Genomic DNA, 21660 nt, shown 5'->3' with positions numbered 1-21660 from the left:
TAGATCAGGTTATCTTCCTGTATTAGAGGAAGCACTAAAGGAACGAAACTACAAAGAGGCAAACAGCATGCTAAAAATAACTGCCAGACCGTGTAGCAGAGTCTGTCCTCAACCTGCAAGTCTTTCATGTGTACTAAAGAGTGTGTGTGAATTTGGCAAACATGTTTTCTTTTAATAACAGGGAATACAACTTGTCATCTGATGACCAAGGGAGAATGTTTTGATCCTAAGTTCTAAATATAGGTTACATACTCATGGTGTGATCAGGGGCGTGTTCAGAGGAATGGCCAGGGGGTTGCATATGCTTTCGTTTGGACTTACTGATATTTTTTCCTTTATTTTTTTTTATTTTTTTAGATCCTTGCTTGTGTTGTACTTATTCTCTGAAGTACGTCACTTTGGATACAAGCATGAATTGTAGAATCTGGCATGTTTACTTGTTTTCTTTACCATATTGAAGAGCTTTGTTGAAGCTAACAACCCAATGAAATCCATCCCAACATTATGTCCTGCATTTTATTTTTATTATTGGTGACTGTCCCACACAAGTCATAACACAGCAGTTAGATACTCAAAGTTTGGACTGATGGAGACTGTAAAGATTGACATGTATTTTCAAAGAAGCACGAGCAGATACGAATCATAGGTTAGCAGTATCTAATGTTTGCTAACTTTGTGCTAGCGTTAGTTAGCTTAAGCTAATGGTCATATCAGGGAAAGCAGTCAGAGAATTGAGCAGGGGCTTGTCATTATTTCTTATGAATTCACCTTCAGTGTTGTCTGCATCGTCACAAGTGCTTTGTTTCTGTCTTTGACATTTCAGACTAGCTTGTGGTTTGACATGAAGGAGTGCTAGAAGAATGGTTTTGGTCTGGGCCCTGTTAGCTGGTTAATAGTTAACGTACATATGCTTCTTGAAACAGGGCTTCTTGGTTCAGGTGGCCGATAATATCCTGTCACAACTTTGAGATTATGGCTACAGTTAGAGAAGTTTGGAGCATTTTGGCAATCCACAGTTTGTTGATTAATAATTAACATTGTATAATCTCTTTTGGCACCAAATGATGGCTGCACATTTATCAATGGATGGTTATTATTGTTGCACAATCTCGTATGTATTCAGGATCTACAGGAGGTTTTTTTGGACATCATTTAAACCTAAATGATCAAAACCAACATACTATAAGATAAAAGGTATGTCATTGTGCAGCAATCATAGTCCCTGTCATATTCCATTTTTGTCCTGCAGTATATCATGCCATTTCTTTCCCTTTAGTTCCATTCCTGTAGAAGTTTGATGAATGTGATGACAAAACGTTAATCCCGAGCAGTATTGATTCTTCACATCTCCTCTGAAATGAGGGCTGGTCCATTGATTGGCCAGGTGGGATCAATGTTTCATCTCTGTGTATCCAGACTTTCTGAAATGAGCAGCATCATGTGATCGCGTCATTTTAGGGAGGTCTCGGAGTCAAGGATCAGGTCTCTGTCCTGGTCACACGTTGTTCTTATCACGCAGGCGCTGAAACACTGTTCTATTAAAGCAGATGTTCATCAAGGTTAGTGTTTAATTTAATCTGTTGCATTAAGGTTGTCTGATTGTGGAATTTGTGAAGAAAGAAGAAAATGATGATGACGTTTATATCCTGTGACCAGCTCGCAACAGGTGCAGTCTGCGTTGAAGCATTCAAACGGCTTCATCATGTTTTCTGCTAACAGTATGTTCTGCTCTGCTCTTTTGTTATTACTGCAGCGATGTCACCCTCCAACTCGGGGGAAATGAGGAAGTTTCAGAAGTGCATGTGTGAAAACGACTTTAATTAGAATTAGTCTTAGTCCAGTGACACTTTAAGTAACCATAGGTACATGCTATGACAACCATGCTGTCCATGTCTGCTTGGTGTGATAACATGTCACTATACGTATACTTTGAGCTTATCAGTAAGATGGATAAATGTCATAAGAAACCAAAGTAATGACAGTTGATCCTTTGGGCATGGTAGATTGATGCCTCACATTTAATCTAAATTTGAGAAATGCTTGAATTTGAATACTCAAATTTAAGTGTTGTTTGCATTTGTCTTTTTTCCTATAAAAATATTAAACATATTAAAACAGAAACTGTTAGCTGCTTGCCTAACGTCCCACCTTATTTGCAGTATTTTTCTTTGTTCTTGTAGTTCTTTCTCTTCTTCCCTTTTCTCCCCCTCTCTTCTATTTGAGCCCTTCTGCTATCATGGACATGTTGACTGTAAACTTTGGTTTGTTCCTTATGCAGGTAACCCAACACTTCTGGTCACAAGGGGACACCTGCGTAGTAATCTGTTAAAAATGAGCATTGTCATACACAGCCCCAATGTAGCCTACCGTATCTCCACTTTAGATGCTTGCTATAACAATATGAGGCTCCAATGCAGTGCTGTGGATCTGTCAATATGTTCCTCCTCTGTGAAGGGCTTACGCACCAGCACAGTATTGGAATATGAAGGTCATTCAGGTCAGACCAGCTTTTGAATTACTGTTGTTATCTGCTACATTGCCAGCTGATAAAAGCCTAACTGTGAGCCAACACAAGCTGAATGCAGACCAAAGCATCACTACAAACCATACACTTTTTTAACCCTAACCCTACTTTTTAATGTCTGGGCACCATTCCTAACCTAAACCAAAATAACTCCCAAAGTTAGCATTTAGACGTTTGGGGAGATCCTGGTGAAACATTTCCATCGGTCTTAATGCTGTGTTAATAACTGCATTATGTCTGTGTGTGTTTCAATTCATCCACAAACATAATGGGATGGATGAGATCAACTTGAAAGCCATTAGGTTTGTGTTCTGTTCACTGGGACCTTTTACTCGCTGGCATGACAACGTCACACACAGGCAGTTCATTCAGGCCTGCATTTCATCTCCACAGGTTTGGACACTGAGACTGGTTTGAAGCTCACATTTTATTAAACCATTTAAAAAGATACAGTTATGCAACTGTTTTTATGGTCAAAGAGGATGCAATGTTAAGTGAGTTCAGGGCAGCTCGTCCAGCAGTGGTGTGTTAAGGTTTCCCACAGATGTGGAAGGAGTGACTCAGTTCAGCATCTCGTCTGTGGCGGCTCTATTTGCAACTCAATGCAGCCTGGCCGGTCACTGAACCTAAACCATTTCAGTGTTCGGTTATAATAATGAACATTGTGAACATAATACATGCAGAACATATTTGTTTAATGCTTGTAAATGATGCCACCTGGCAGGTATCAGATGAAGCCAGTTACTGATGGAAACACTGTTTATATTTCCTGCACCAAAGATTCTCAGTAACTGATATGATTGACTGATAGAGGGAAGCAAGGTGAGATTTTTTTTTTTTTTTTTTGTGAAACATTTACATGAGCATATCAGCAGATAAGGTACAATTTTAACCATAGGGGGCGCCAAATTCAATCCTCACTGGTAGAGGTGCTGCTTGGGGCTCCAGACCAGCACGAGGGCTGAAAAGCGTCAAACCACTAAAGTGGCCCAAAATGTGCACGTTTTTCAAAAACAGTAGGAAACCTCCCATCTGACAACTCTCACTCGCATTATCCTGCTAACAAGAGAGCCAAAGTTTGTCAATGACAGTCAAATAAGAAGATAAAGAAGAGTAGGCTTCAGGAAACTGGCAGACATTATGGTAGTGAATACAGGTTGGAGGGCCTCCATTTCAGGAGCTTCGAAACAGAATTTATAAAGCGTATCAGAGAATCTTGAAACATTTGGTTAACTCTCCTTCAGGGTTCAGTATCTGCAGAAGTAAATCTAAATAATGTACACATAAAGGAATTATGTTTATTCCTTCCACCGGGCTACTCTGCCATAACGCCCTGACTGGTGGAGGGCTGCAGTGATAGCTGACTTTGTGGAACTTTCTCCTTAATGCATCTCTGGAGCTCAGCCACAGTGATCTTTGGGTTCTTCTTTACCTCTCTCACCAAGGCTCTTCTCCCACAATTGCTCAGTTTAGCTGGACAGCCAGGTCTAGGAAGAGTTCTGGTCGTCCCAAACCTCTTCCATTTAAGGATCCTGAAGGCCACCGTGCTCTTAGGAACCTTGAGTGCTGCAGAAATTCTTTGGTAACCTTGGCTAGATCTGTGCCGTGCCACAATTCTGTCTCTGAGCTCCTTCGACCTCATGATTCTCATTTGCTCTGACATGCACCGTGAGCTGTAAGGTCTTATATAGACAGGTGTGTGCCTCTCCTAATCACGTCCAATCAGTTTAATTAAACACAGCTGGACTCCAATGAAGGAGCAGAACCATCTCAAGTAGGATCAGAAGAAATAGACAGCATGTGAGTTCAATACGAGTGTCACAGCAGAAGGTCTGGATACTTATGACCATGTGATGTTTCAGTTTTTCTTTTTTTAATAGATTTGCAAACATTTCTACATTTCTGTTTTTTCCCTGTCACGATGGGGCGCTGAGTGTAAATTAATGAGAAATAAAAAGGGGTCTGAATAGTTTCTGTACCTGTCACAGTTGTAGTGATCCTGTCGCCAGGGGTAGGATGGGTCAAAAAAGAAAAAGGAAACTTTGGCATCAAGTGTACACCTAACTTCAGTAGTTCCATGTCTCAGTTTTATCTGTTAAAGGGAATAATTAAAGGTTTGGTGCCAAGATAAATATCTCTTGTTGCTGCTTGACTTGGCTCACACTTGCATCAGCAGATGTTGAATTTCAGGACGCTGATTTGAGCCCTCAGTTAAAAGTGTCTGAAGGCAGTAAAGACTGGGGTTCTTACAAATCAACCAAAACAGACGGATTATACAGATGTTTATGTTAAAATAGCTGGAAATCAATACTAATGTCAATACTAGGAGCAAAGTAACAACATCACCATCTTTAATATTTCAGCCCCGGGTTTACACCATTTGTAGTTTTGGAGAAAAAAAATCGAGATTAAACTTCAACAACTTCAAGTGCAAAAATATTCTAAAATAACATGTTTGATTAAATGAATAAGTTATAGTATGACATCCATGTTGACAAAACAAGCAGTGTGAAAACATCATGCAGGCTTAATGAGGATGAGGAGTAAAAATCGATTCATGTTAAGAAAAAACATGTCGTATCATCTGACATTTTGAAGGTGCACTATGTAGAGTTGGTCGTGACATTTGCAAGTTGGAGAAGTAAAACAACTCTATGCTGTATATTCTGAACTAAATACACAAACTGCACTCAAGGGAAAACATTGGAGGAGAGTAGGCACCAAACCTGCAGCTGCTTCACCTGTCGCTACTGCAAATATTTTTTTTTTTTAAATAGGACTCCTCGTCCTTACTCTGTTGATTTTGATATCAAGCAGTGTTTTTTAGAGCTCTGGGATTATGCCCATTGTCACCAGATTTCACAGATTGTATTCCAGTATCCAGTCACAAGGAGGCATATTTTGTTTGTTGCTTTAAGGTGAAGTGAGGTGCCCTGAAGACTGCTGCATTTAGTCTCTTTGAAGGAAACATCAGTGGAGAAAATGGAAAGGCGTTGACGGGCTCCTCACACAATCTGATAATTATTTACAGAGAGCTGGTGTGCCAGCTTGCAGAAGCTGCTGGTTAGGAAGCAGTTTGCTTCGCCACATTGGGGTGCTGCAAACCTCTTATCTCTTGTGTCGTTATGAAAAAAAACAAACCCTCACAGCGAAGAAATGCAAAACCTGAACTCATCTCTTCACAGCGACCCTGCAGCAGTGTGGTCTAGATCCAACCCCTTTATTCTGAAGACCGGTTTGTTTGGTACTTCTGTTAGATTTGGCTGTTCGAACTCTAAGATACAAACTTTAGATATCATATAATATCCATCTGACTGACACATGTGAAAACTATAAGAGCATTGTGACTAATATTCCTGCCTCGCTTTTATGCTCAGTGTCTCTGTGGAGAATTCTTTGGTCATTTGGAGGTCATCTGTGGTGAACTCCCCTCACATAGCATTCTGCTTTTTGGTACTTGTGTTGTCGAGCACACTATCAGACCCGGTGCTCTGTGATCTTCAGGGCTGATGACATCAGAGGATGGGAGTAGCCATCTCTATCTCCAGCTCTCTATCTGCTGTTTGTGCAAAGGCCATTCAGTGACGCAACATTTCTCTGCTCTTCCGTGGACACACAATGAGATCTTTCTCTCCTGCATAAACCTGGCTAGAAGAAGCCTGCCCACTCAGAAGACCAGAATTTGAAGCATTGTACAATTATCTCCGGGCTTCTCTCTCTCTCTCCAGAAAATAAACGAATCAATTCTTCTCAGATGTCTGTCATCTCATCGCTGCAGAAATCGATTCCCCTCAGCTCGGACTATCTGCAGTTATTGCTAATGTTATTCTCCGTTAAGAAAGCCGTCTGTCAGTCACAATCAATGGGTCATTCATTATTGCAGATCTGAAGAGATGCACGTCCTGTCTTGTTTGCCAGACGAATTATCTGCAGCCGGGACGCTCGCTGTATGATGATAGTAATGATAATACAACACATCAGTGGGTTTCTCTCTCGGACAAGCTGAGATGGTAGCGCCAACCAACAGTTAAGGACAAAACCTCTGTACTCCTAATCAGCTTAATGCTGGCTTACTCAAAGGCCCTCTTTCAGACGGAGCAGCTGCTGTCAGACCGTTTGAGTAGAGGGTGTGACTGCTGGCACAGCTCGCCCATGCAGAGAGACCGGTTGGTGATTAACAAACGTCAGTAGACTTTGGAATCTGGGGAGCCCAGTCTGATGGCTTTGTCCTCTGTTGGTCTTCCAGGTGGCTCTGTCGTGTTCCCTTTTCCTCCCACCCTTCCCTTTCAGGGCCGCCTCTCGCTCTCCTCTTCTCCTCAGGGTTTTTTCCCTGAGATAAAGAAGTTCAGACATGCCTCACATTTTTATACCCCCTTGTGGCACGTCGAAGCAGCTTCACCGAAAATGCTTTTATTTCTCCCTGCCGCTCGCCCTGACCTACTCTGCCTCTCTTTGGAAAGAGGATTCTAGCATTTCCCTGAAAATCTCTCATGATGTGAGAGATAATGTCCCAGAGAAATGAAAGGAGCGAGCAGAGCACGAGTGTGAGATGTTTTCTGCTGAGCCGTGTGGGCAGAGGGTTTGGGTACATCTGGCGGATAGATTTCTGTCAGCAGCTCTCCAGTGTCAGGCTGCCTGCCTTTGAGGAAGAGGATCAGATCTGTGGGTCCATGTTGTGCGCTGGCTGAACACCTAAGTCAGCACCTAAAATGGCTGCCCTTGAAGCTCGGCTCAGAGGAGGATCTGAGCAGCTCAGTCACTGCATGTTAGAGCCCCAGCTGACTAGATGAAAGCAACTACACAATCTCAACCCATTAACTTGGTGTGTCGCAGGGACTGACTGGCTGAAAAGACACATCTCGAAGGCAGATGGTGCTCGTGTGGGAGGCTTTTTTCCTCTCTTTTTTTTTTTCAACCCCAGTTGTAGCTCTCCAAAAGGATTCTCTTCATATCCATGTCAAGGAACCTGGCATTAGGAGGAAACTTTGCTCACAACAGCAGTGAACTGCCAAGAGAGCAGGGTGGGGCCCCATGGTGAGGCTGTAACCTGACCCTGAACAACAATGGATCCCCTGGTTGCTCAGGGACATACTGGCAGCTTGGCTGGTCGGCTCACTTTGAGCTCTTCCTCGGCAGGCTGGTTGGTTGCGCAGAACAGGATTCCCAACAGTCTCTGGATCTCACTTGAAATGGTCTTGGTTTCTCTGTCAGTAGAAATCATTTGATAGCTAACGGCACACTTCATCACAGCTCTTCTTGAATAGGAGCTGATTATTTATCTCAAGAGCCAGTTAGTGGAAGGAATTTGTTGAATTGGTTTGTAAAGAAAAAAAAATACACTGAGTCTGTGAAATGTGAACTATGTTCTCGTTTCTTTTTTTAAATGTCCTCGACGGTACGCAGTAGTGATGCACAGAAATCAGCGCAGATATTGGAGGATACTGAAGTTGGACCGATACATCCATGCATCCCTGTGAAACTCTCATGGCAGACTTTTTAAAGAGATCTTCTCCGGCTGTAGCTGTAGTGTGAACTTGAAGTCACAAGTGTGATTTTCCCTGCCTTTGATGACAAATTAAACGAGCAGTGATGAAATTGATTATATGATAGAATGCATATCATTCATCATCATGAGATTATAATCAGTGTTTTCTATATCTACGGTCATTATTACAGCCATTGATGACATGCCCACGTCTCTGTGGTGTTTCAGCAGGAACGTGAGGAGGTGATGGTTTAGTCAGATTGGATTTGGGTGGATCCTCAACATCATTCACGTAATATAGGGATTTTTTTCATCATGGTTTGGTTGGAGCTACAAAGGGTCAAGGTTTCTGTGTAAACCCCTAATCCTCTTTGAATACATGCGGAATATTTTTCTATGCCTAATGGAATACACAAATGAAAACTTGTTATTAGAAATGCACAATATGTCTTTTTTTTTTTTCTTCTTTAGCCAATACCCATAAATAGCTGAAATCCATAACCTCCATTTACCTGAAGGAGGACAAAAATGTAGGACGCAAAGATGCATAGCTACATTGTCCATCTTTCGTGTTATCTAATGGTTTAAAAATTATTTAAAAAAAATACCATATAAAGAGATTAGACTGTCTGATTAATATCGGCGTGTGTTTTTTTGCATACCGACCTATGTGCAACTTTTTACGTGTGAAATCTTTAAGTCTTGATTTTCTTTTTTTTTTTCCCTCTCTGACCTTGATATGAAAGGTTGGTCTAAGTAAAAGAAACAACTGGCATCACATCAAAGAGCGCCCGAGGAAAAAGCTCTATTCACACATGACATCATAACTTCTCTCCTGAGACTCCAACCCTCCTCGTCCACCAGGGGAAACTTGTGCACAAGCAGCTTAGGAACATTTCAGGGGATGACTATCCTGATTTGTTTCAGGAGCGCATACGTGAAAACAGCTATAAAAGTTCTACTTGTATCCAGACTAAAATATGTGCAAAACCACAAATAGTGCATGGAACAGCTTTTTGAATTCAAAAAGTGAAGTCTTGGTATATGGAGATAGAGAGTTCTGTACAGGTTCATTTCAAGTTCATTCTATAACTATTCCTATTGGTCAAAGTGCTAATATTGGACAGACCTAATGGATCTTAAAAACATATCCATACCAGAACCATGTCAGTTGTGTCTTTGTGTGCTAGCTTTGGATTTGAGCAGCTTGGGTATGAATGGGAGCCTTGTTTTAACTTTCAGCTTTGTAGACTCACAAGTGCAGTCTTGTAGAGACCGGGACACAGAGGTGCTGATTCAGATCCTGTTAAGCATCTCTTCCCTTTGCTTCCTTTAAAGTCGATTAGTATAGGTTGATTCAGTTTGTTCATGTTTATTTCTGTTTTGATTATTTGTTCTCTTACCCTTTTTTAAATATGACATGTAATCTCCTGATTATAATCCAGTCTCATTCTAACAAGCGTTAACATGTTTGTCCTAAATTAAAATTGTAAATCAGACTTCTTAAAGTTGGACTAAAACCTCATAGAAAATGGGACTGGGGGGGTCAATCTTCTCCTGCATGCATACACCTCAATCAGACCCAAACAGAACTTGGCTTTCTGCACATGCTCCTCAGTTTGTGTGCAAGGCTTTGACCCGGATGTTGAACAGTGTCAATGTGTCAAAGAAAGGTGGGAAAAAAAGAAGAGGAAGTTCCCAACTGTGAATTTCACTGTTCGACATTCAACCAGTTTTCCGCTTGATAAAACTTGTGAAATAGTTTGACTGGGAGAAAGTCCAATAGTAATAAGCTGATAGCTTAGCAGAGTTGGCCACCTGACTGTGCATGTCATTGCACGGAATAATAGAATTCTTTCCTTAAGTTAGGTAAAGTGCTGCACAGAGAATTACCCTCCAACAAGCCATGCAGCAGCAGCGTGTTGGAGCTCTCATTCAAAGATTCACCACAGAAACTATTAACTCTGTTCTTGTTTGCCTATTTTTTTGGTATGTACTCTGGAGACACGGTGAACAAATTGTATTGATTGGGTTGTGATTCAATAGTCGAGGTTAAAACAAAGCCCTTTAACCACCTGTCTCCAAACCAGGGAGCTACAAACCCTATTGATGATATTAAATTGTTTTTTTTTTTTAGATAAAAAATCACAATTGATTTGAAAGCCTTGAAGAGCTGTGAAACAATACTCACATCATCAACATCCATGTCTCAGGCCAAGGCCGAGCTGAAGAGAAGCCCAGAGACATAAAGCCTTCATCTCTCAGCTGATTCATTCGATTTGATTTCAGAGCAGTTGAGACAATCTGATGGAATAGTCTGCTCTAAATACTGAGCTATGGAGCTGCTCTCCAGCTGTTGCTTATCCCAAGGTAATACAAATGGGACAAATCAGCCCATAATCCCTCCTCAGCCCCTCCATTGTTCTTGGAACGATGCTTTGCTAAAAAAAATGAGACCTTCTTAGTATTCTGAGTAACATCAGCATCTGCTGAAATCTCTCATTTGTCATGTTTCGTGAGGCTGGTGGACAGCTCTGGGTATTTTAGTGTTTGAAGATGTTCTCATTTTCAGATGAATTAGTCAGTCTCTATCTATTTAAGTCTTCCTAATGAGGCAGCAGAAATGAACCTATATCTGTTTTTCATGTTTGAATAAGTAGCTTTTGCAGTAACAAAAGTTTAATATTTAAATTTGGCTTGATTGTCTTTGGGCGTTTCATCAGCAGAAAACATGATTGCAAGCGTGAGATTTAATTTAATCATTTTTAAATGACCAAATATAATCCAACAATAAAACCGCCATAAAGGAATAAATTGCATAATATATTGTGTCTTAATTAAGTCGATTTCCAATTACAGACACAGTATCCATAAAAAAAAGACGTGTTCCCTCCTGTGCCACATTTACAACAAGGTGTCCCTTTTTTTTTTTTTAGCTCATCATTGCAAACGCAGCTTGAACAGCATCTAAAGAGTGTCCAGATGAGGCTCTGCTTTAGAAGAATATCTCTCAAGAACATAATCATGAACATTCGAGAGCTTTATTTCTTTTTTCTGGCGATTGTCTTACTTGTGGAAAGGATGTTTCATCCATCCTGAGCTTGATTATTCTTTGTGCAAAGCAGGAATTGCTGTTGATAATCATAGTAGATCATCACCAAGCTCTTTTTTTATGGAAGAGCGTGTTCACCACTAAGAACACTGAAGCATTATGGAGGATAACATAAGTCCAAATGTCCTGAAACAGCCTCAGAACAAAGCTTTGTAACAGCTCTGTACAGAGATTGTGCATGCTTTAGTAAAAAAACAACAACCTTGAAGCTTAAAGCTCAAATGGGTATCTCAACATGATCCTCATACTTTGACATTTGTTCTGCTGCATGCCCTAAGTATTTTTTTCTCTCTCTCTTCATTTGCAGGTTTCCCTGATTTTCCAGGGAGTGCTCCCTCTCTTTAGTGATGGAGGTACTGCAGTGTGATGGCTGTGACTTCCGTGCCGAGTCATATGACGACTTGAAGACCCACATTCAGGAAGTGCACACTGTTTTCCTGCAGCCAGCAGATGCCGATGAGTCTGACTCTCTGAAAGACGGGGATGAAGATGAGGAGGGAGAGGAGGAATGTGAGGATAAGGATGACAAGGATTATACGCCTTCTAACGCTGGAATGAGTATGCTTTGCACATAAAATCTGATTTTAGAGTTTATTTCTTGGATTTAAGAAACACTCATTGTGGGATGATTGTATTGGGGGTATAATCATTTATTTACAGAATGTATTGCTGGTTTTCAATTACAGTGAGAAAAAAGCTTCATAATATCAGTTAAATGTTGCAATGAGCTATTTTTAGCAGACATCTTATATGTATTTTTTTTTCTTTTTTAGGCCCCAAATCTACTGACAATTCCAACCCAACTCCACAAATGCCGGCAGCTGAGACTCATATGCCGTTTTACCAGTGCAAGTTCTGCGTCCGTTACTTCAGATCGCAATCATTCTTAAGAAACCACACCAAAAAAGTGCATAATGTTGTAGAGGAAGATTCAGATGCAAGTGTCTCCTCGCAAACAGCTAAGCAGCCCAGCTACACTGTTATAATGCACAAGGACAATTCGAAAGTGTATTCCTGCCAGTATTGCACATATAAGTCTCCACGCAAAGCGAGGATATTGAAACATCAACTAATGTATCACAGCAAAGTTCCCTCGGAAAGTGTCGGAGATCCTTCCGAGGCTGGAGAAGATTCGGATTCAGCCTCTGGACTGAAGGGGACATTTGCTTGCGAGTGGTGTGACTATCAGACTGACCAGAAGGACAGCTGGACTACTCACGTGGTAAAAGAACACAGTGACAAGGTCAAAATAGTTTCCGGCATTGCAGAGCTGGAAGGGGAGGCGAGTGCTAGCTCACCCAAACCAGATTCTCCTGCTGCCCCCCAAAGCCCGAATCGATCAAATATAAGTGTCACTGATGTTCATGTAAAGGACGATTCAGAAGAGAAAACTGCAAAAAACACATTGGAGAAGCCAGCCCCAGAGATTGCCTCCCTTCAGTTTGCACAGATTAGTGCTGTGACTCCTAATAGCACAGGTTCATCTATTTTGTCCAAGAGGTTTGCATCATCTGATGTTTCAAACAGTGTCATAAAGATGGATTCCAGCTTACTCAATGAGGAAGACTCTCGGAGCAGCTTAGAGGACGATGATGATGAAGATCTTGGCGATATCGACGATGATACCAGCTATACTGGGACGCTGTCAGCAGACGCAAAGCAGCTTTTAACTGATGAGGATAATAAACTACTAGAGACTAAAGGAATTCCCTTCCGGAAGTACATGAACAGATTTCAATGCCCATTCTGCTCCTTCCTAACCATGCACAGGCGGAGCATCTCCCGCCACATCGAAAACATTCACCTTTCTGGTAAAACCACAGTGTATAAATGTGATGAATGCCCATTTATTTGCACCAGCCCTCTTAAACTAGGTACGCACAAACAGAGCCACAGTTCCTCAGATGTAGACACCTTGGACCTAACAAGTGACAGCCCAGAACCTCAAAATGACAAAGCTGCAGAGCCAGTTAACGGGGGCAATGTAACCTCCAAAGTCAATGGAAAAAGGATGACCAGTACACCCAGTGACCAGCAGAACCCTCATCGCTGCTCACTCTGCAGCTTCTCCACCACCACTCTGAAAGGTCTAAGGGTTCACCAGCAGCATAAGCACTCCTACTGTGATGACCTTGATCCCACTGTCTTTGAAAACCAGCTGGCTGAACAGCCAGACCCCGAGGTGGACGCTTCTCCAATCTTCCTCCAAAAAACCCAGACCTCCATTTTAGGACTTGCAACCAAAAAGCCCTTAGCGACAGGAAAAAGAGCTAGGAAGTCCATCAATGATTTGCCTTTGGATTTGTCCTCGGTAAAAAAGCGAACGAGAATCGATGAAATCGCCAGTAACCTTCAAAGTAAGATAAGCCAAAGCCAGCAGGACATGGTCATAAACCTGGATGACATGGAAGATGAAGACGCAGGAGAAAATCACACCAGTGCTGATAAAGATAGTAGAGACCATGACGGTAAGAGCCCTGTCTTCACTTATAATGCCCAACAGCTTAATGCAAGAGAATCTCTGATATCGAATGATGGAGGCAGAATAGGGAAAAGAAAAAGCAACCCTAAGTCGAAACCTAGAAGCATTCCTATATCACTAACTCTCTCAGATGATAGCGAAAACATCTCTGTTGACCCAAATGATAGTACTATCCAAGAGAGCGCTGATTATTCAGAGGAGCCAGGGACTACACGTTTCTACTGCAAACACTGTGACTACCACAACAAGTCAGCCCGTAGTGTCAGCACCCATTACCAGAGGATGCATCCTTACATCAAGTTCAGCTTTAAGTACATCCTGGATCCCGAGGACCAGAGTGCAGTTTTTCGCTGCTTGGAGTGTTACATTGAATACACAAACTACAACGATCTACACCAACACTACATGGATCACCACCCTGAAGCAAGCAACGTGCTCAACTTCAACCAACCAAATCTGGTATACATGTGCCGCTTTTGTTCATACACCAGCCCGAATGTGCGTAGTCTGATGCCTCATTACCAAAGAATGCATCCTACAGTGAAGATTAACAATGCGATGATCTTCTCAAGCTACGTAGTGGAGCAATCCCACAAAACTGGCGAATCCCAAACTCTGAGGGAAATCTTAAACTCTGGCCCCAAGAATTTTAATTCGGCCTCTTCAACCCCTAGATCCTCCTCCAGCCCAGTGCTTAAAACTGCCTCGAAGACGCCTGACAGTTGTGCCGAGACCGACACTCTCAAAGAATCAATGGGTGGAAACGTTGTAGTTTACGACTGTGACGTGTGTTCTTTCGCTAGCCCCAACATGCACTCTGTTTTGGTTCACTACCAGAAAAAGCACCCTGAGCAGAAGGCCTCGTATTTCCGTATACAGAAAACCATGAAGGTCATCTCAGTGGATCAGCAGCAGCCTGTTGCAAACTCTTCATATAATCTCAGCATGGCTTCGCCTCCGAAACAGTCGAGTGCCCCGCTGTATGGAACAGATGAAGAAATGTACTACTGTAAGCACTGCGTGTACAGCAATAGATCGGTAGTTGGTGTGTTGGTCCATTATCAAAAGAGACACCCGGAAGTTAAAGTGACAGCAAAATATATCAAACATGGTGCTCCCACCCCTGGTTTGATGAAATTAATGGATGAATTGCAAATCTCAACTCCCAAACAGTTTTTGAAGCAGTTTCAAAATAACGGCCATGATGGATTGAACAACTCAAGCCCTAAACAGGGAAGTGGTGAGAAAGGAGAGGATGAGTTGTTCTTCTGTCAGCAGTGTGACTATGGAAACCGCACTGTAAAAGGAGTGCTTATTCACTACCAGAAGAAACACAGGGAAACCAAGGCCAATGCTGACCTTGTACGTCGTCACACAGCTGTCGTCCGGAGTCAACGTGAGCGTGCGCAATTGGTTCAGTCGAGCAGTGTCTCTTCCGCTGTGATCCCGACCCCTCCTGATCCCGAAAATGCTACATCCTTGCGCTCCCTCAAATGCAAACACTGTTCCTACACATCCCCCTACGTCTATGCCCTTAAGAAGCACCTGAAGAAAGAGCACCCTACTGTGAAAGCCACAGCGATGACTATTTTACATTGGGCTTACCAAGATGGCATTCTAGAGGCTGGCTACCACTGTGAGTGGTGCATTTACTCCCATGCTGAACCCCAAGGTCTGCTCCTCCATTACCAAAGACGCCATCCTGAGCACAATGTGGATTACACATACATGGCCAGTAAGCTTTGGGCTGGCCCAGAAACCACCCAACAAGGAGGCAACATGGAAACAAAGCATTACAAATGTAGAGACTGTGCTTTCGAGGCCTGTACAATATGGGAAATTACAAGTCACTACCAGGCAGTCCACCCATGGGTCATAAAAGGGGATGAATCTGTGCTTTTGGATATCATCAAAGGAAATGGTTCAGCTGAAAAGATCCACCCACAGATTGCCAAAGAACATCTGGCGTTCAATTGTGAGTCTGTTGAAGATGATGGAGCTTATGTCATTGCTACCCCACCTCAAGAAAGCAATGCCCATCCTTCACACCCTCGTCTTTCCATCTCGAACAACCCGTACCAGTGCACTGTATGTCTCTCAGAGTATAACAGTCTCCATGGCCTTCTCACCCACTATGGGAAAAAGCACCCAGGCATGAAAGTAAAAGCTGCAGATTTTGCACAGGAGGCTGATATCAACCCCAGTTCTGTGTATAAGTGTCGTCACTGTCCGTATGTAAACTCCCGAATCCACGGAGTCCTTACTCACTATCAGAAAAGACACCCTTCAGTGAAAGTCACTGCAGAAGACTTTGCAGATGATATAGAGCAGATCCCTGACTTAAATGAGGGAGATGACAAGTGCAAAACTCAAAGGCAGGGCTACGGTGCATACCGATGTAAAATGTGCCCATACACCCATGGGACACTGGAGAAACTCAAAATCCATTATGAGAAATATCACAATCAGTCTGCCTCAGATATGTTCACTCCTTCTCTGACACATTTCTGCACAAGTAAAGACACAGAGCCCGTTGCTGAATGCAGTACTGGTAATATATCAAGCACAGCACAGGTCCAGGAGGTCAGTGAGTTGGACCTTGCCCTCTCTCAGTTACCCATCAATAAGACGGAGAAACATGCCGTCTTCAAGTGTCAGCTCTGCAAATACTTCTGCTCCACCAGGAAAGGTATTGCTCGCCACTACCGTATAAAGCACAACAATGTGCGTGCTCAACCTGAGGGTAAAAACAACGTCTTCAAATGTGCTCTTTGTGCGTACACCAACCCTATACGGAAAGGATTGGCAGCCCACTACCAGAAGCGGCATGATATTGATGCCTATTACACCCATTGTCTGGCTGCTTCCAAGACCATAACGGAAAAGCATAACAAGGTGGTGGCACTCCCGCCAGTAGAGGCAGAAAATTCAGAAATGAGTGAAGATTTGCGCTTGGCTGTAGAAAGACGCAAGTGTTCACTTTGCGCCTTCCAGGCCTTCAGCAGGAAGAGCATTGTCTCACACTACATTAAACGCCACCCTGGTGTCTTCCCCAAGAAGCAGCATAATAGCAAGCTTGGTCGCTACTTTACCGTTATCTATGCCAAAGAACCAGAGAAGCCAGATGTAGGTTCAATGGCAGAGGAAGACAAAGAAGAGCTGGAGGTCCCGCTTGAACCAAAGCAGGACGGGGAGGATGATTGGCTACCTTTCAAGTGTCTAAAATGCTTCCGGTTGTCCTTCAGCGCGGGCAAGCTGCTGTCTTTGCACTACAATGACCACCACAGCAGTGACTTGAAGAGGGACTTTGTTGTGTCAGAAGGTCTAGAGGAGGAAGATTCAGAGTTGTACCAGTGTTCTCACTGTGAGCTTAAGTTCCTGGATCTCCCAGTGCTGGCCAAACATCTGTTGAACCACAATGAAGAGTTTCAGAAGAGGGCCATGAGGCAAGAGAGGAGAAGGCAGCTCCACAGTAAACTGAAAGCCACAGAAGTCCCAGAGAACAAACCTGAGAAGGTAAGCAAAGATTCGTCATCCATAAACCTGTACGTGACCAAATGAAACTGGCAGTAATTAATTTATATTTAAAGCTCTACTTTCAAGATTTATCACATGGTCTTTGGTTTCTAGTATTAAAACAAACAACCAGGAGATGATGTACCTCTTTAAGCTCCGGGGAGGAAATTTTGTATGTGTTAATTTTGGCTCCCGCTGTAACCTCCTCGCCTATTTTTGTCCTGTAAATGCAGCATGTACAAATAGTGTTTTTGCAAAACCTTTGCAAAGTCTTACAACAGTTAAGGGACGGCAGTAGCTCAGTCTGTAGGGACTCGGGTTGGGAACCGGAGGGTCGCTGGTTCAAGTCCAGATGCAGACCTAAAATAGGAAATTGGTCTGGTAGCCACAGCAGTGCCAGGTCACTTGCCCTTGAGTCAGGCAGTCTGTGTAGCAGTCCCACTCTGACACATCTCAACTACTGTAATGCATGTCCACAGGTCCAGTTTGTGCTTGTGTATTCCCTGTAACACGCATGTCACTCAAAAACAGTGCAAACCAGATTTTTTTGTGTGTGTCACTCATCCAGAATTGTTACTGTGGAAAATGTCAATGCTGTGTTTCTACAGCAGGAGGTTAATCACTCTGTGGATAAACATTTTTTTAAGGCTCTTTTTCTGTCAACAGGATAACCCTGCAAGCAAAACTCCCATTGGATTCAGGTGTAACTTCTGCATAGAGGTCCATCCCACCCTCCGAGCTATTTGCAACCACCTTCGAAAGCATGTCCAGTACGGAGAGGTCAAAGAAGGACATGTCAAGGTAAATGGAGTTGAATTTCCTTTAGCTGTTTGTTTTTAATGGTATATTAACTCTAAATTATTTTTTTAGTTAAAACACCAGAGACTGGGGGCGCTGATGGCCTAGTGGTTAGTGCGCACCCTCCATTCACAGCTGTGGTCCTCTAAGAGGACGACTCGGGTTACAGCCTGACTGCTCACAGGGTCTTTAAGTGATATCAAATGATGTTTTAATATCTCAAAAGCCCAACTTTGCCTTCCCACAGTTTCTTGTAATCTCACTTGTGTCGTCCCAGCTCTGCAGTGACCTCTTCACTGGACTCGGGTTCTGTTTCCTGTTTTGTTTACTAGCGACAGAGGCTTCTGCGTGGACGGTTTGTCAGCTTCCCCCACAGAAAACAAGTAACGCTGTCCTATTGCAGTGGCAGGGGGAGGAAGAAGAGGACATTGTGGTGTGCCATAACTTTAAGGGCAGCAGCGGGTAACCATTCAAACATTAGTATTCCACTGAGGCTGCCAGTGAGGGAAACAGGCCTCAGGATCTAACGCGTCACCCAGACGGAGGCCTGGTTACTGCGCCAGTCACTCAGTCTGCTCTGACTATATCCAGGATGAGACCGTTTGAGGCAAATGAGCATGCACGGACGAGTATTTATGTTTCAATTTGGACTTTTAGGTTGTTCTGTATATTGGGAACATAAAGACATTCTTACCAGAAGCCGTATGTTTTATGCATTTAAGATGGTTCAAAGTCATCGCTGCTTTTTATAGTAATATGAATACAGTGTCAGTTCCAGATATGCGCTGGTTTCTGCTACAGTTGGATAAAGAACAGGCTGACAGTGCAGTCAGAGCAGAGGCTTGATGGCAAGGTTGGCCCATTGGATGCCACATCTTATTTATGGCTGCACAAAGTGCAGGGTCAGGTCCTTCCACAGAAAAAAAATGAGCTTCCTCGAGGCAATAAAAAAGTCATGGTGATCGTCCGTCCACTTGTGATGACTGCAGAAATCAGCCTGCATCCCAGCAGACGAGGCAGGAAGAAGACACAGACGGAGGATTTTCTTTTTGCAGTTGGATGGTGTCGTTGTTGGCAGATATTATGTTGCTCTCTTGTTTTGTTGTTTGCGTTGTTTAAATGCTCCTTTGAGTGATTTAGCTTCAGAGCAAGAAGTGCAACTGCCCCAGTAGCCAAGCAGATCTTCTTCTACCATTAAGAATGACTGTATGTGGTGTGCATGGCTGTGTCCAGGGATCGAGGTTTTTTTGTCCGCTAGTAATTCTTTTACTTTCCAAATAAATGCAGTTGCGCTACTTGATGTTATCAAAATGTTCCATACGTAATACTTTTCATTAGCAGCTGTTTGAAAAGTTTACAATCAAATGATTTATAGTAACACAACAAAAATACAAATCCTTTACCCGAGCTGCTGTGTGTGCAAGAGAGAGAGAGAGAGCGAGAGAGCGAGAGAGAGAGCGAGCAGCAGTGGTCCATTCAAGCTTACGAGTCGTCTAATACTGATGTTTCACCCGTGTTTTTTCCGTCTCATGAAGATGCACAAGTTTTGCACATGGTCTCACACCATGGTCACATGTTCAGTCTAAATGGGCAACAACCTGAACCAGAACCTTTGGTACTGAAACGCTGACCACGTTTGCAGAAATTTGCTTAAAATTTTGTTGATTAAACACACGAAAATCCCCATACTGAGTGCCTCGAAATGTTTTATTTATTTATTGTCTTGCTATCTAAACGTCACGTAGCGGTTCTGACCGGTCTTGCATGAGGTAAAGTAAATCCATAGGCTGGTGAATGTGAATAAACATTGAACACTTGTCTTTGTTTTGCAGCAGGAGGTCAGTGAAGTGCCCCTGACGATGCCTTCAGAGAGCTTAACTAATGGCGACCTCGAGGGTGATGAAGCAGCTGAAGCAGATGACCTTGACAGACCCCCGGCGCCGATGATGGTTTCCGCTGTCACCGCTGGAGTCGGTGTTGCTGCGGAAACACAAGAGCAAGAGAAGGACTCTGTTGAAGGTTGTGCAGCTGCCCTCGTGGCTGCGGCGAGGGCCGCGGTCTCGGAGGACCAACTGAAGCAGCGATTAACAGCAGGGGGTCACCCGTGTGCCCAGTGCGACCGAGTCTTTATGTCCATGCAGGGACTGAGGTCCCATGAGAGGAGCCACTCAGCCATGGCGATGTTCAGCAGAGAAGACAAATACAGCTGCCAGTACTGCCAGTTTGTGTCACCCTTCAGACACAAGTGAGTAAAGAGGAGCAGAGTCTGAGGTTATGTTGTGTTTCTTTAAGAGAGAGAGTTGGGAATGACATGCAGGAAAGACCGACAGGTCGGATTCACACTCGGGCCGCCCTCCTAAAGGAGTCTACTGGGGGAAAAAAAACAAAAAACGTATTTAACAGTGTCGTTTAAAACTAATATTAAAGTCTCGATCCATCCTAAGACATATATTATATTTTATCTGTAAAGTTCCTTTTTTTTCAGTCCTAAAAGGTCAGATCCTGTTTTGACCTTGAAGATTTTACTTGTGGTTGATATGGTGAGATTTGTGGCTCCTCCACCGGGGGGGGGGGGGGGGGGGGGGGGGGGGGGGGGGGGGTCTCAATCAAAACAACAACTAAAGAGGACGTCGAGGCTCGAGGGGAATCATGGGAGATATTCTCCGCTACCGACTACCAGCGAGTTACACAGATCGGACAGTGATCAGACTGTGAGGCTGACATTGATAAAAAAGAATTACTCCAACAATATCAACATCGATATTGTGTTATAGATTGTAAATACATATATTCATACAAAACACAAGGTTTGTGTTTCAAAGTGTGACTTATCCCAGGTAAACACTTAAACATCTAAACTTGATTCTGATCCTCGTCACTTCCAGCAGAGTAGAAGCAAAGTCCAGATTTATTGACTCTTCTAAAGATTATCTTTCCAGATATATTCCTGTGGTGTGAGCTGTCTTCAGTTCGATTTCACTCACTCTGGTCTCCAGGAGAGAACTTTAACTGGTTTCAGATCGTAGATCGTGCATCATTTACGATCTCAGATCCTGTTGTGAGTTGAAGTTAAGCAGCTCTGAGATTCGTTGTCGGGGAGAGAAAACACAGGATGGCCGAACGCGATCCACGCGCAGACCGCGTTCAAGCCATTTCAGCCACTTCATTGTTGTTTTTTTCCGAAGTCAAAAAACCTACGATTTCCAATTCAGTTCTTCCTGCTAATCGTTCGCCATGTCTGTTCACTCTTAAGTTGTGTTTGACCTTGAGAGATTTAGCGAGATTTTCAGGCGTGAGAGTCGGGACTCTCGTCTGTTTGTGAGTTCAGTCTGTTCGTGTATAGAGGGCATGTTGTTGCTTTCTACACGCTATAGGAACAAACAGGTAAAACTATCATTATCTACTGTATAACCTCATCATCTGTGAATAATTAAAAAATGCGTGGCTCGGGTTTTATCTGATATTTCAGCCACTGTTATGGAGCAGCAGCACAATGGCTGGAGAAGTTGTGTGTTTTCACCGTCTTACAGTGTGTGCAATGTGTAGAAACCTTCACTGTTATATACCTTACCAGCCCTGCACCAGCAGGTCCACAAATCAACTGGATGCAAACCTGTTTTGCAGAGACCACACTTTGACACCTTATTCTGTTTACCCTATCACATCCCCTGAATCTTCAATCTCTTCTCAGATTGACTGCCTCCTCGGAGAGTAAGACACACATTACAGCGAGGCTGAGATTT

The 21660-nt window shown here is 43.1% G+C and overlaps 2 protein-coding genes across 4 annotated transcripts in view; both read left to right on the top strand.

Annotated features, from left to right (window-relative positions):
- LOC306837038 (uncharacterized protein) overlaps positions 1-21660 on the top strand; it is a 210233-nt gene that overhangs the window by 139812 nt on the left and 48761 nt on the right. The window lies entirely within an intron of this gene.
- Positions 1-21660, top strand: part of znf462 (zinc finger protein 462) — a 47623-nt gene that overhangs the window by 13493 nt on the left and 12470 nt on the right. For 2 of the 3 annotated variants that reach the window (XM_079364656.1, XM_079364657.1), the window contains exons 2-5: positions 11429-11679; positions 11895-17119; positions 17786-17920; positions 19750-20162. In XM_079364656.1, the coding sequence (XP_079220782.1) occupies positions 11469-11679; positions 11895-17119; positions 17786-17920; positions 19750-20162 (5984 nt within the window). In that variant the 5' untranslated portion in view covers positions 11429-11468. The remainder of the gene's footprint in view (positions 1-11428; positions 11680-11894; positions 17120-17785; positions 17921-19749; positions 20163-21660) is intronic. The other variant, XM_079364658.1, reaches the window with a different exon arrangement.

The sequence above is a fragment of the Symphodus melops genome (genome assembly GCF_947650265.1).
Source record: "Symphodus melops genome assembly, chromosome: 16".
Taxonomy (NCBI): Eukaryota; Metazoa; Chordata; class Actinopteri; order Labriformes; family Labridae; genus Symphodus; species Symphodus melops.
The sequence above is the reverse complement of the archived record's forward strand: the minus strand, read 5'-3'. Positions and strand labels throughout refer to the sequence as shown.